Source organism: Thalia democratica, chromosome 5 (genome assembly GCF_965202585.1).
Source record: "Thalia democratica chromosome 5, ktThaDemo2.hap1.1, whole genome shotgun sequence".
Taxonomy (NCBI): domain Eukaryota; kingdom Metazoa; phylum Chordata; class Thaliacea; order Salpida; family Salpidae; genus Thalia; species Thalia democratica.
The window spans coordinates 43,831,748-43,843,769 of record NC_139169.1 but is presented as its reverse complement, the minus strand read 5'-3'; the positions used below and the strand labels follow the sequence as shown (position 1 = coordinate 43,843,769).

The 12,022-nt window shown below is 26.2% G+C and overlaps 1 protein-coding gene across 1 annotated transcript; it reads left to right on the top strand.

The window, feature by feature from the left end:
- Positions 1–2,496: 2,496 nt before the first annotated feature.
- On the top strand, positions 2,497–11,299 carry LOC145836570 (cytoplasmic polyadenylation element-binding protein 1-A-like). Its single transcript, XM_082944364.1, has 6 exons — positions 2,497–2,536; positions 3,239–3,334; positions 4,994–5,127; positions 7,620–7,812; positions 10,017–10,192; positions 11,198–11,299. Exons 1-6 carry the CDS (start codon positions 2,497–2,499, stop codon positions 11,297–11,299), a joined length of 741 nt encoding a protein of 246 aa, XP_082800490.1.
- Positions 11,300–12,022: the final 723 nt, after the last annotated feature.

Sequence of the window (12,022 nt, the reverse complement as noted above, 5' to 3'; positions counted from 1 at the left end):
AAAATATTATGTTATTATTTTTTCTTATAAGAGTTTTTTAACTTGTACTACATTTTTACTAAGTTTTAAAATTTCTACAAAGAAATGTTAATGTTGTAGACATTAAAATGTTCTAAATAAATAGATAACTTCACTATTTTTATTTTAACCTCAACCTATAACTTAACCATCCCAAGCTATGAAAGTAAATTATAAATCGCATTTGAAAAAACTATATAAATTTAAAATAGAGTTCCATTGATTCTTCATACTTGTTACAAAGTAACCAAAGCAATCCAATCTTACCAAGACCATTTAAAAGCTTGAGCTGCAAATTTGGTTCTAAAGCATTAGTTACAAGTGGCTTTAGCACTAACAAAAATCTCAACAACAAGCTTGAACCAGTTAGCTATAAAAATGATGAAGATTTTGAATGTCCTGTATTTCAAATATTAGAGCAACATGCACTTAAACACAGGACTGCAGCAGGTAAATATTTATATGTATACTATTTTTGTTACTGGACTAATATTTGTTGTAAAAAAGCAAAGTTTGATATAAATGTTTGAAAAAATAAATTTATGTTTTAAGGGCATAGGGGGGGTAAACACCCTTTTTGGTTATTGATCTTATTTTATATAGTTTTTACTAAGCTACAAGATGCTTTTTACAGATTAAAAAAAAATCAAAATATTTTTTGAGATATAGCCGGTCAAAGTCGGAGGCAACAATAGGATCCTTATGGGAGGCGCAAACTAAAACGGCAAAAATAGACTATTTTACTAAAAATCTATTTTCTCCTACGTTTTTTGAGATAATTACCTCAAATTTTCAGGAAATGTTCCTTGCAGTATTTAGAAAATTCTGTCGGAACAGAACTTAAAAAAATTAAAAAAAAAATTTTTGTAACAAAAAAACAAAAAAAAAAACTGTTTTTTTTGTATATTTTTTATATAATTTTTTTTCAAAATTCCTTCCCGACAGAATTTTCTAATTATATCAAGGAATATTTCCTGGAAGTTTGAGGTAGTTAACTCAAAAAATGTAGTAGAAAATAGATTTTTAGTAAAATAGTCTATTTTTGCTGTTTTAGTTTGCGCCTCCCATAAGGAACCTATTGTTGGCTCTGACTTTGACCGTCTATATCTCAAAAATTATTTTGAACTTTTTAAATCTGTAAAAAGCATCTTGTAGCTTAGTAAAAACTATATAAAATAAGATCAAAAACCAAAAGAGGGTGTTTGCCCCCCCCCCCCCTATACCCTTAATGTTTATATTTACTTTGAGCATTAAAATTCTTAAAAAAAAAAGTTAAAAGGGGCTGTTGCAAAAATGTAAGATAGTTAAAGAATAAAATTATTTGCTAATTACTAGCATATTTAGCGGTTCTGTTCGTGATGTAAGATTATGACTTTTTAAAATATACCAATTTTAAGTTTCAAACATTCTAATTTTTATAAAAAATAAAATGTATTTCTAGCAACAGTCTTTATTTTGTTACCATAATAAATTATTGAATTAACATAAAAATTCAGTTTTGTAGGTCATAGCATTTCAAACAAGTAGATAAGAGTTTTATTATAATCTGCGAGGGCTAAATTTGTTGACTATTACTAAATTATACTGTAAATTATAATATTAATATATAGTTACACTGAAACTTAATGTCAAGCTGTAAAAAATCAAGAAATAAGTTTACTTAGAGAAAAACATTGATTTTAGTCAATATATATTTTTATTTATTTAAGTTAACAAAAAATAAGTATATTACTTAAATTAATTTTCTAATTTTAATAACTTGATTGTATTGTAATAGGTAAATGTGAGCCAGCTCTTAAATGGAATGGTGTTTTGTCAAAATATGAGCCTGAAAATCCCGTTCACTCAACCAAAGTTTTTGTTGGGGGTCTTCCTTATGACATGACTGCTCGTGAGTTTACGTGTTAAATTTTGTTGTTTATAAATTCTCCTTCAAAATTTTTTTTTTAAGCTTCTAAGTTATGATGTTTTTAAAACTTTTACCCCCCTCCCCTCCAGCTATTATCTAAAGATGAAAAACAACAAAATTAAGATTATAAGCAGTTACTTATAAACAAGTTGTAATAGGTTTATAACTCAATTGAAAAATAAATATTTTACAAAAATATTTTTTCACGCTAGTTGCATAGATATAAAACGTTTGTTATTTTTTAGTTTGATGAAAAAAACATGCATCACTAGTTTTTTAATTTAAATACCTAACAAACTGAATTTTGTTTTAACAATTTCTTACAAAAAATAGTTTTAGTGTGTTTAAATCAATGTCTTGATAACTTATTGAGTAAATTTCACCCTTTATCATATTAATTTATATTTATTTATCGTATTAAAAGTTAAATATTACAAAAGCAACTATAATTTGTACAGCTTTGTCATTTTAAATGTTAATAGTAAAATTATAAACGAAATACATAAATCTAATATACATTGTAAAACAATTTTGCAACTTCAGATTTTTTAAGCCCTAAACTACACTGCATGACCATCACCAACAGTCCATGTGATGTTCTGCAACCTGGTTTTGTCCTTAAAGTATATTAGGAGAAATTAGAAAATTAAGTTTAAATAAATTAAAAGCAAAAAACATACTTTTTCACAATAATTGTATTTGATGCAAAGCAAATTAATTTTTGTGCTAAGTAGTTTTAATATAGGGAGCTTAGTTAGCATGAAAAGTCAGAATAAAATTAAATGGCAGTTTTATAGCAAAATATCAATAGTTGTTTTTTTTAAACTTTTAACTTTTTATTGCAAATAAAAGAGCTTCACATTGTATTAAATTTAATTTAAACAAAAGAGCTTACTATAGCAAAACCTTTTCAAAGACCAATTCAAACTAGTTGATACATAAAGTAAACAAAAAGATTCGTATACTTATAAAGTTTTAAGAAATACTCTGTTTATCAATTAAAATTATCTTTTTTTTTTAATGAAAAACATCCATCTACTTATAGAATATGATCAAGAGACATTAAAAAGTTAAAACTTCAACTAGTTATTGAAAAAACAAAGTTCACTAGGATTTTTTGTCTTTTGATTCTTTTAACTATAATCTGCTTTTTAACTAGTTTTAAGAAAAAATTAGTTATTCCAATATTAGCTCATAAAAACAATAAAACTACAAACACTTAAATCTATATTTTGAACAGTTATTGAAAAAACATAAATTTTCTGCAAACTGTGCTAAAATAAAGTTAATTTGCTTAATTTTTCATTACAGAAACTTTATACGCTGTATTTGGGCCTTATGGATTAGAAAATATTGAGCTTCCTACTTCTGTAAAGGAACCAAGAACTAGTGATACTCCTTTAAAAAGTAAGTTGGGTGTTAAGATTTTTTTAACAAAGTATTTCTCAAACGTTTGATCAATAAATGAATTAGTTAATTCGTTTACAAAGTTGTTTTGAAACTATTTTTTTACAGTTATTTTATTAGTTTGTAAAGCTAAATAACCTTATAAAAGTATAAAACTAAATAACTTTTTTAAGTTAAAACATGTTGAAGCATTTTATCTACTTGAAAATTGAGCATCTCAATAAATATAATAATATAGCAGTATTTTTATTTTATATATTTTAGTGGGTTTTTTAAATGTTTGAATTTAGAAGAATAGAAAAATAAACATCTGAGAACGTATGATAACTAAGATAAAACTTAACAAAATAAGATCAACTTAAAAAAATCAAGGTGGCTCCCATATGGCTTTAATATTTAATAGCATTTTTTAAAATCTAGTTAACCAATTATTTTAAATTGAGTCTTTTTTTTTCATTTAACTTAATGATACTTCTTCAAACAATCAACAAGCTTGTTTTAGAATTAAATTGTATTCAAGGTGTACTTATAGACTAGTACAATAACCTGCCAACTAGGTACGCACTTTGAACACAGCGTAAAAGTCCGTACCTAGAAAATTTTGGTCTTAAATTACCTACGTTAAGCCTAATACAAACATGTTAAAAGCCACTAAAGTTAAAAAATAACTACTAAAGCAAAATCCCTTAAAAAAAAGATTTGCTTCAAAACCATAACATATTTGTTGAAAGTATAATAAAGAGTCTTAAGTACTTATTTAATATATGTATTTACATACTATTACAATTATAATAAACCCACAAAGTTTTTTGATCTATCTTGTATTTCCTTGTACGCTAAAATTATGATATAAACAATTTAAATGATAAAGATTAATCAACACTTTAATCATGCTTTTACTAAATTGTGGTTATTAAAAAAGCTAATTTAGGGTTGTAAAATTTCAATTAATTTTTCAATCTTTGGGTTTGCACATTTAAATTGCACTGTTCATTTTTTTAGATAATCTAAATTTTGTATGACTTTGAATTATTTTTTGTTCCTATGTTTTAATCATGGGGTATGCAAATTTAAATTGCACTGTTTGTTATTTTCGTTTAATAAGTAAACAGTTATATAATTCTTTTAAATATTGGATTTGATATACTATTTGTGAGTGCATAAATACTTTTATGGACCCTTTAATTTCAATTGATTGAAATGTAGTAGAGTGTAATTTATTTTGAAACATAATACTTTTGTAATAATAAGTTTTTTTTTAATTTTTTTTTTTTTTGATTTTAAAGTAAAGAAATAATTTTGAACACATCATTTTTCGGCTAAAAAGTGCGTACCATACCGGTATTTCGTACCTAGGAAGTGCGTACCTAGTTAGCGGGTTACTGTACTATCAAAAAAAAAGTATCAAAAGATTTAAAACGATTGCCAAAACTAAGGAAATATATTTATTCATAGTCAAGAAATAATTATAAAATTTAGAATTCTATGCACAGAATTCTACTATGAAGTTATGAGTTCTTAAGGCTAATTAAATAATATTTTTGTTAGTAAAACAATATATAAAATCTTACTGGTCTAAAAATTATCAAACTAAAAAATGTAATAGTTTCTATAATATAAGCAAGCAAAAAATAGTATTTACTTTTATATATTTCACAGCTGGATTTTTGTATTTACTTTTCAACAATGAGAAAGCAGTGAGAAATCTTCTGCTCAATTGTAATCAGGACACATTCACTAAGAAGTGGTATTTTACTCTTTCGAGTTCCAAAATTCAAAATAAAAGAATACAGGTTGGTTTAAAAAGTAGCTACAAAAGTGTGACCCTTTTAAATTTTTTTAATAAATTTGAAGCAAAAATAGACACCATAAAAAGTTAAATGTAGTTTTAGAACTTGCAGCTCCAGCTAAAAAAATAACTCAATAAGTTAAAAATGGTATTGTGTCTATATTGAATTAAACTTAAAGTTTTCAAAGTTGATTTATTAAAAAATGATTGTAATGCACAAACTAAATATTAAAACATTCAGTTTCTTGTAGCTAATTTTTATTCAAAGTAAATGCTTAATTTTTTTTTTATCGAATATCAATAGTTTTAACACTTAGTTTAAACCATCATCATTTTTATTCACAAGTTTACTTACTGATGCACACAATGTTAATTTAAACCAAATTCTATAATTTTTAGTAACAATCAGTTTTTCATTATAAGCAAAAATAAGTTGACTGCTTTGGTATGTAAACTCACAATGATTACACTTTTTTTAAATAAAATAATTATTCATTACTTTAAAACTAATTTTAAAGTAGTGAGATTTGAAACTTTTCCAGAGTGGCTGATCATATAATAAAACAACACTAAAAAAATAGCTTCCTCTTAGCTACTACCAGTTATGAACTGATGGTATTTGAATACTAAGTCTATTTTATATTTTTAAAAGTTCAGAGGTCAATATTTTAATTTATAAATTTTACACTTTTTGTTTAATTTTGTGCTTACCAGAACTTTAAATTTTTTTGTACATTTCTAAAATAATGTTTTAAAAAGTGGTTTATATTTTTGTCACTTAAAAAAAAACCACCAATAATTGTTGATGATTTATTAAAAACAAAAGTAAAACAGATGGTGTAATCTTTTTCATACTAGTTTGGTTCTAAAATTATGTTTTTTCAGAGGTTAGGCTTTTCCTTATTATCCTTCTCTATAACTTCTCTATAGATTGTCTTGAAACATGTCTTCATTTCTTAAAAAAGTTAGAAAATTACTGCACAGTTTAACATTATAAGTACGTCGTTAACAATACTCATATCATTTAATATTGCTTATACGATTAGGTAAACTTTATTGTTAATCCATAGTTCTGGAGGTTTGGTACGAAAAGAACGACTGCAGCCTACAAAAAATATTGACTAACTTCTAACTAAGTCTGCTGGATCTCTTTTCCCAGTAGCATTAGGCAATCAGTTTAGGTAATTCTTATATATTTCTTAAGATAGTTGCCTGATTTTGTCTTATTTGATGATTTAAAGCATCAGAAGCCTTGGCTTTGACTGACAGACTGGTGTTATTATAAAACGAACTAGTTTTCTAAAAATATACTAGAGATAGTGATTTATGACACTTAAGATAGAGGTTACCCTAAACTTTTCTAAACTTTGGTAATTTTGTAGTCTATTTATTAAATTCTCAGGAGCTCTTGAAGCTACCAGTGCAAATGATCTAAATAATTTATGTATTAATCAACAAATCGTTTTTCAAGTTTTTCAAACAAATGGTGTCGATTATTTTTTAATGAGTTTTGTTTTAAAAGCAAAACTTTTTTAAGATCGTAAATGACTTCGCTAATCCATCCAGCTTTACAGCTCCTAGACGTTGAATTGTGATAACAAGCGAGGGTTTAACGCCAGTGTAAATTAAGGATAACTCGACCAGCTCTTTGTGATCATTACACAGGCGTGACAAATTTCAGAAGTAATATCTGTAGTGACAAATTCTCCTTTACATTGTTGTCAAATTTATTTCAATATTTCATGAAACTTGAGACTTTTATCTATAAGTTTTTTGATTTTTTTATGGTTAAAAAACAAAAAGTTTTATCAAAAAGCAGCTCTAGTACATGTTGCCTACAAGCTAGTCAAAATATTGGCTCACCAAAACACATTTGAAATTTCCGTAGTCCTGTATTGCATCTTGTAGTGTCAAAAATTGTACCGATAATTCTGTTTGCACAGTTGAATTTTTTAAGAAGATCCATCACTTCCTTACAAACACTTGTACCTTAAATACTTATAATTTTTTTCTTACTGTAAAACTCCTAAAAAGTTTCTCTTCTTTTCCTGATACAGAAACCGACAAGTGTTTGTCCTTCAAAGTGCTATCCAATGTTGCGATAACTTTGTTGCCCTATGCACTAGAAGGTTTTTAGGAGCAGTCCATTTTTATTTGATAGTTAAAGGAACTTCTTGAATGATTTTGTTTAATTGTTTATAAAAATATGACAAAGTTCTACAAAATGAAACTAACTGTAAAATAATGAATAACCCCCCTTAAAACTTATAAAATACTGATAAAAACAAAAATTTTAAATTTCATTTGCTCAAGTTTAGTAAAATCTAGGAAGCTAATCTTTATATGGTTTGCTACGGTTTTTTTTCCCCAAAACTCCAAACTAAATTTGTAATCTAATTCTAGTATTTCAAATTGGTGGTTACCAACTTGTTCTGCTACTTTAAGTCTCTGTGATTAAAGAAAGTTTTCATCAAGTAAAAATTTAAATACACTCAGATCATTCCATGGATTCTGTCGAACAATGATGTGACGGTGAATGCTCAGATTGGGTCAGAAGTGGAAAGAACTGTGTTTGTTGGAAACCTGCATGGAACCACTACTGCCAGGAATCTTGCTCAAATAATGTCGTCTTTGTTTGGTGAAGTCGTTTACTGTGGCATTGACACTGATAAACGTCATTATCCAATTGGTTAGTTAGTTATTTATTTTTTTGCTTGTAATAACTAGTATAGCATTCTGAAAATTATTTAGATCAATTTTTTGTAAGATTTCAAGAAATTACTAAGCACAATATGTTACTTAATATTATTTATTATTATAATTATTTAAATTGAAATTTTGGGGAATGCTCAAGTTTCAGGTACGTGTACAGGGGTCGGCAGGCATTTTGTGCTTGCAAGCCAAATTAAAAAAAAACAGTGCGCCGTAATTGTAGTTTTAGTATTTATTTTTCATAACAGACCACACTATCTAGTAAAGTTTAAATTTCTCGTAAGTTGTACCTAAGACATTCTTTATCATTCTTTATTTTGAACTCCAGAAATCTAGTTATAAGTTTCAAAATGTTCTTTCTAGGACCGTATTTTACCGTTCGCGTTAAAAGTAAAAATATGTTTGCATGTTACAGTTTGTCCACCCTTATTCTAGTATTTAACTGTATCCTTTAAGCCTTCACTGGAGATTAGTTTCTGGCTTGTATAAAACTTTTTACCGTAAACTTTACATCTATTTTCTTTTAAAGTGCGTTTTAATAAATGAGTGATGGTTTTAAATATTTTTGACTTTTTGAAACTTATGGATGACACTCAATTTTTAATTTGATTTGTTCTGTTGTTTTTAGATAGATCTAAGTTTATACAATTTTATCACGCATATGTGTATATAATCTTCAATGCATCCGTAGAAATTTAGGAAGTAAGTTGCAACCGATAGAAACTATATAATTAAAATAAAAAATTTCAATTCGTATGATAGAACAGTGTTGCCATCTACTAAGGCCACTTGGCTAGTTAAGATTTTCCCCAAACCTCAAGCTAGTTTTTATAAATTTCTGATCAAAAACTCAATTTTGTTTAAGAATTTTCATCTAGATACATCGGCTTTTTTTATAATTGTGGTTGTTAATCTTAAATAACAGTAAATTTTTTAAGTTCTTGTCTCTTACTAATTTTTTACTTGGTTTATTCAAATCATTAATGGTCTTTTTTTTTTTTTTTTTTCTTTTTTTTTACTTTATGTTGTTGAGAAACCAACTAATTGACTATTATTTTCCTGAAGTTAGCTTAAGTTAATTTATGAAAAATAAGAATTTTTGAATTATTTGTTTATGTTACAAATGTTAACGTGTTTAAAATTACTGAAAGTTTAATTTTTGTGTTTTATTCAAGATTTTTTCAATTTGACATACAGAAGTACCCATAAGTATGAACTGATAAGTAGGAGGTAGTGAACTTTTGAATGTAAGTATTTTACTGATTTTTTATCAACTAAATGGTGTCAATTTTTTGAATGATGTATTCCTTAAAAATAAAATCCATTAGCACATTTTTATATTTGAACTCCTTGCATAATTTAGCTAAGTAAAGAGCACTATTTTTGCTGAATCATTTTACCCTATCTAATGTGCTGTTTTATGAACAATAAAAATTGTGTTTCCATCTAAAAGCCATGTCGTATTTACATTAATAGCATATAAAATAAAATTACTAAAGTTCAAGTGGTCTGTAGTAATTTTTGTTCATATACTATGGACTAGCGTCACAACTACTTCTACTTACTTCCTTTATATACATTAGCGGTTTAGACATTGAACGAATCCATAATAGACACCCATAATATAAAAAACATAAATTTTGGAGTTTTTAGGACGATAGAACTTAAATGACACCAAATAATTTCCAATTAACAATTAAAAACTATACTTCAAGTACTGACAAATTGTTTTTTAAATTTTCTAAGTTTTTGAAGTTGTTTCGATATATAAAACAGTACACTTTAAAAAAGCCAGTATGTTTTTCATCTATATATTTCAATTGTATTTTTTATATATAAAACTATTGAAAAAAAAAAAGTAATTAATCAGAAAAGTCATGGTATTTTAATAGATACTAAATTATCTTAATTCTTCAAAATTATTAAATCTCTGAAACTACGACTCAAGTTGGCTTAAGTATTTTAAAATATATTATTTTCATTTTGTAAAGTATTATTAGTATTTAGAATTAAGGTTAAAAACACACTAGCGTTGAATACTATGTTTTGTTTGTTAGTAAACTTAAACACTTTTTTTTCAAAAGATTTAGTACCCTCTATCATACTTGAAAGAACAAAGCAAAGAAAAAATGTAAAAGACAGTTAAGTAATGATAATAATACCAAACTTTTACATTTACAGGTTCTGGTCGAGTTGCGTTTAAAACAAATGAAAGTTACCAAATGGCATTAGAAGCTGCGTTTATTGAAGTAAAAACCCCAAAGTTCTGCAAAAAATTGCAAATTGATCCGTATTTTGAAGACACTGCTTGTGATCTGTGTAAAGCAAAAAAAGGTCAATTCTTCTGCAAATATACGGTTTGAACTTGATAGAATTTATGACCCAAAAAATTATGTATATTTACGTATATCAAGTTGTTGTTAAATTAAATATGATTTTTAGAATTAACTTGTCATTTTGATTATGCACAACGGTATAAGTGAAGTTAAAATTATGTAGAAACTTATTTTTACTTGATATTTATGCATAAAATATTGGTTTACATTATATATGAAAATAGTGGTAGTATTTAGTTCTACATTAGTCAAGACTTGTGGAAGCTATTATTTAAAAGTAGAAAATAACCACCAACTAATTTTTTTTTAGTAGTATTAGTTTTGCACAGAAAAATTAAATAACAAAGAAAAAAAATGTACTTAGCCATTGTGGCAAAATAATATAAATGTCTATGAGCTTTCATCAGCCAAGTTTTTTCTTAAACTTATTGTTAAGTTTTTGATGCATTAAATTCATACAAAAATTATAAAACTAATGTTTAATGAAAAAGTAAAGGTGAACCTAAACAGGACTTTAAGTATAACTTTCAAACATTGATTGTCACAATATTTATACTTATTTTACCTATTGAAATCTTAAGTTAAAAATTAATTAAATATTTTAATTTTTTGGTTTAAACTAAGATATGTTGAAAAAATTAGTTTTTAATTTCCATCTGAGTTAAAAAAACAAAACAAAATAGTTAGTTCTATCTTTCACATATTTCATCAATAAACTTAAAAATAAATATATTAACAGTGGGCAATGTACGGTTTATAGGCCAGATCTGGCCCATTAAGCAAAAATTTATTGCGTGTTTTTTAATCCATAAAAAACTTGTGCAAAAGAAATAAACTTGTGCAAAAGAAATAAACTTGGGCTATAAAAAAACTTCCAAATTAAGTAAATTAATGTTTTTTGCGTTATTTTAAAAATAATGCGGCTCGCTAAAGACTAAGTCCGGTGAATCAATCCCACAGCCTTAAAAGTTTGCCCACCCGAAATTGAATTAAAGTAATGTAATGGTAACATTGAAATTTTGACAGGATTGTTTCAAATATTACTGCCGTATGTGTTGGGTCTACAGGCACTCAGTTGGTGATTTGAGGGATCACAAACCATTGATGAGGAAACAGAAATGCCGCTAATTGCCCACAAACAAATCTGCCCATGGTCCCCGCCTAACTATCACATTGGAAGTTTTTATTCGATATGGTTTATAATTTTTTTAGACTAAGACTAAAATTTTAATAGTATTTTTTTGAACTTGAGTGTTTTCTAAAATTAAGGTTTTTAAGCAGTAGTCCGTTATTGTTTTTTTATATTTGTTCTTTGCAGTATATAGGCAATTTTAGTTAAGTTGTATGTTTACGTTGTTCTATGTGTCTTTGTTAACCCTCAGTTTTGTTATTCTTGTTCAGTTTTTGTTTGCTACTAAATTTATTGTGTACCTTTTTTGTGATTAAAACTGAATGCTTGACTGCACGCTAAAATTTCTTGTTATTTCTACATTATAAAAACTTATATAGAATTTCCCATAACATGCGTTTTTTTTTGTTTCATGTAGAATAGATTATCAAAGCTTTTTAAAGTAGATTTACATACATAGATTACACTTATTTAAAAAATGTGGACTTTAAAAATTTTACGAAAAAAAATCCGACACGATTTTGTTTAATCAATAAAATTAATCTTGTTCTTAAAAAAACCAAAAATGTCCCTAGTTTTTCAGGAAACTAAGAAGTTTTCTGTTTACATTAGATATATCAGATAAATTTTAAATGGTTGAAAATAATAATTAAAAAATAAAAATCAATTTGTCTACTGCTTCAAATTTGTTCGAAATCCATTTTTATCATCCTTATAAGGTT

Bases quoted from the DNA above. Each gene is read 5' to 3' on its own strand.
- LOC145836570 (XM_082944364.1), top strand. From the start codon at position 2,497: ATGACCATCACCAACAGTCCATGTGATGTTCTGCAACCTG. The intron at 5,128-7,619 runs GTTGGTTTAAAA...AAATACACTCAG, and splicing joins TTCAAAATAAAAGAATACAG to ATCATTCCATGGATTCTGTC. The intron at 7,813-10,016 runs GTTAGTTAGTTA...TTACATTTACAG, and splicing joins TAAACGTCATTATCCAATTG to GTTCTGGTCGAGTTGCGTTT.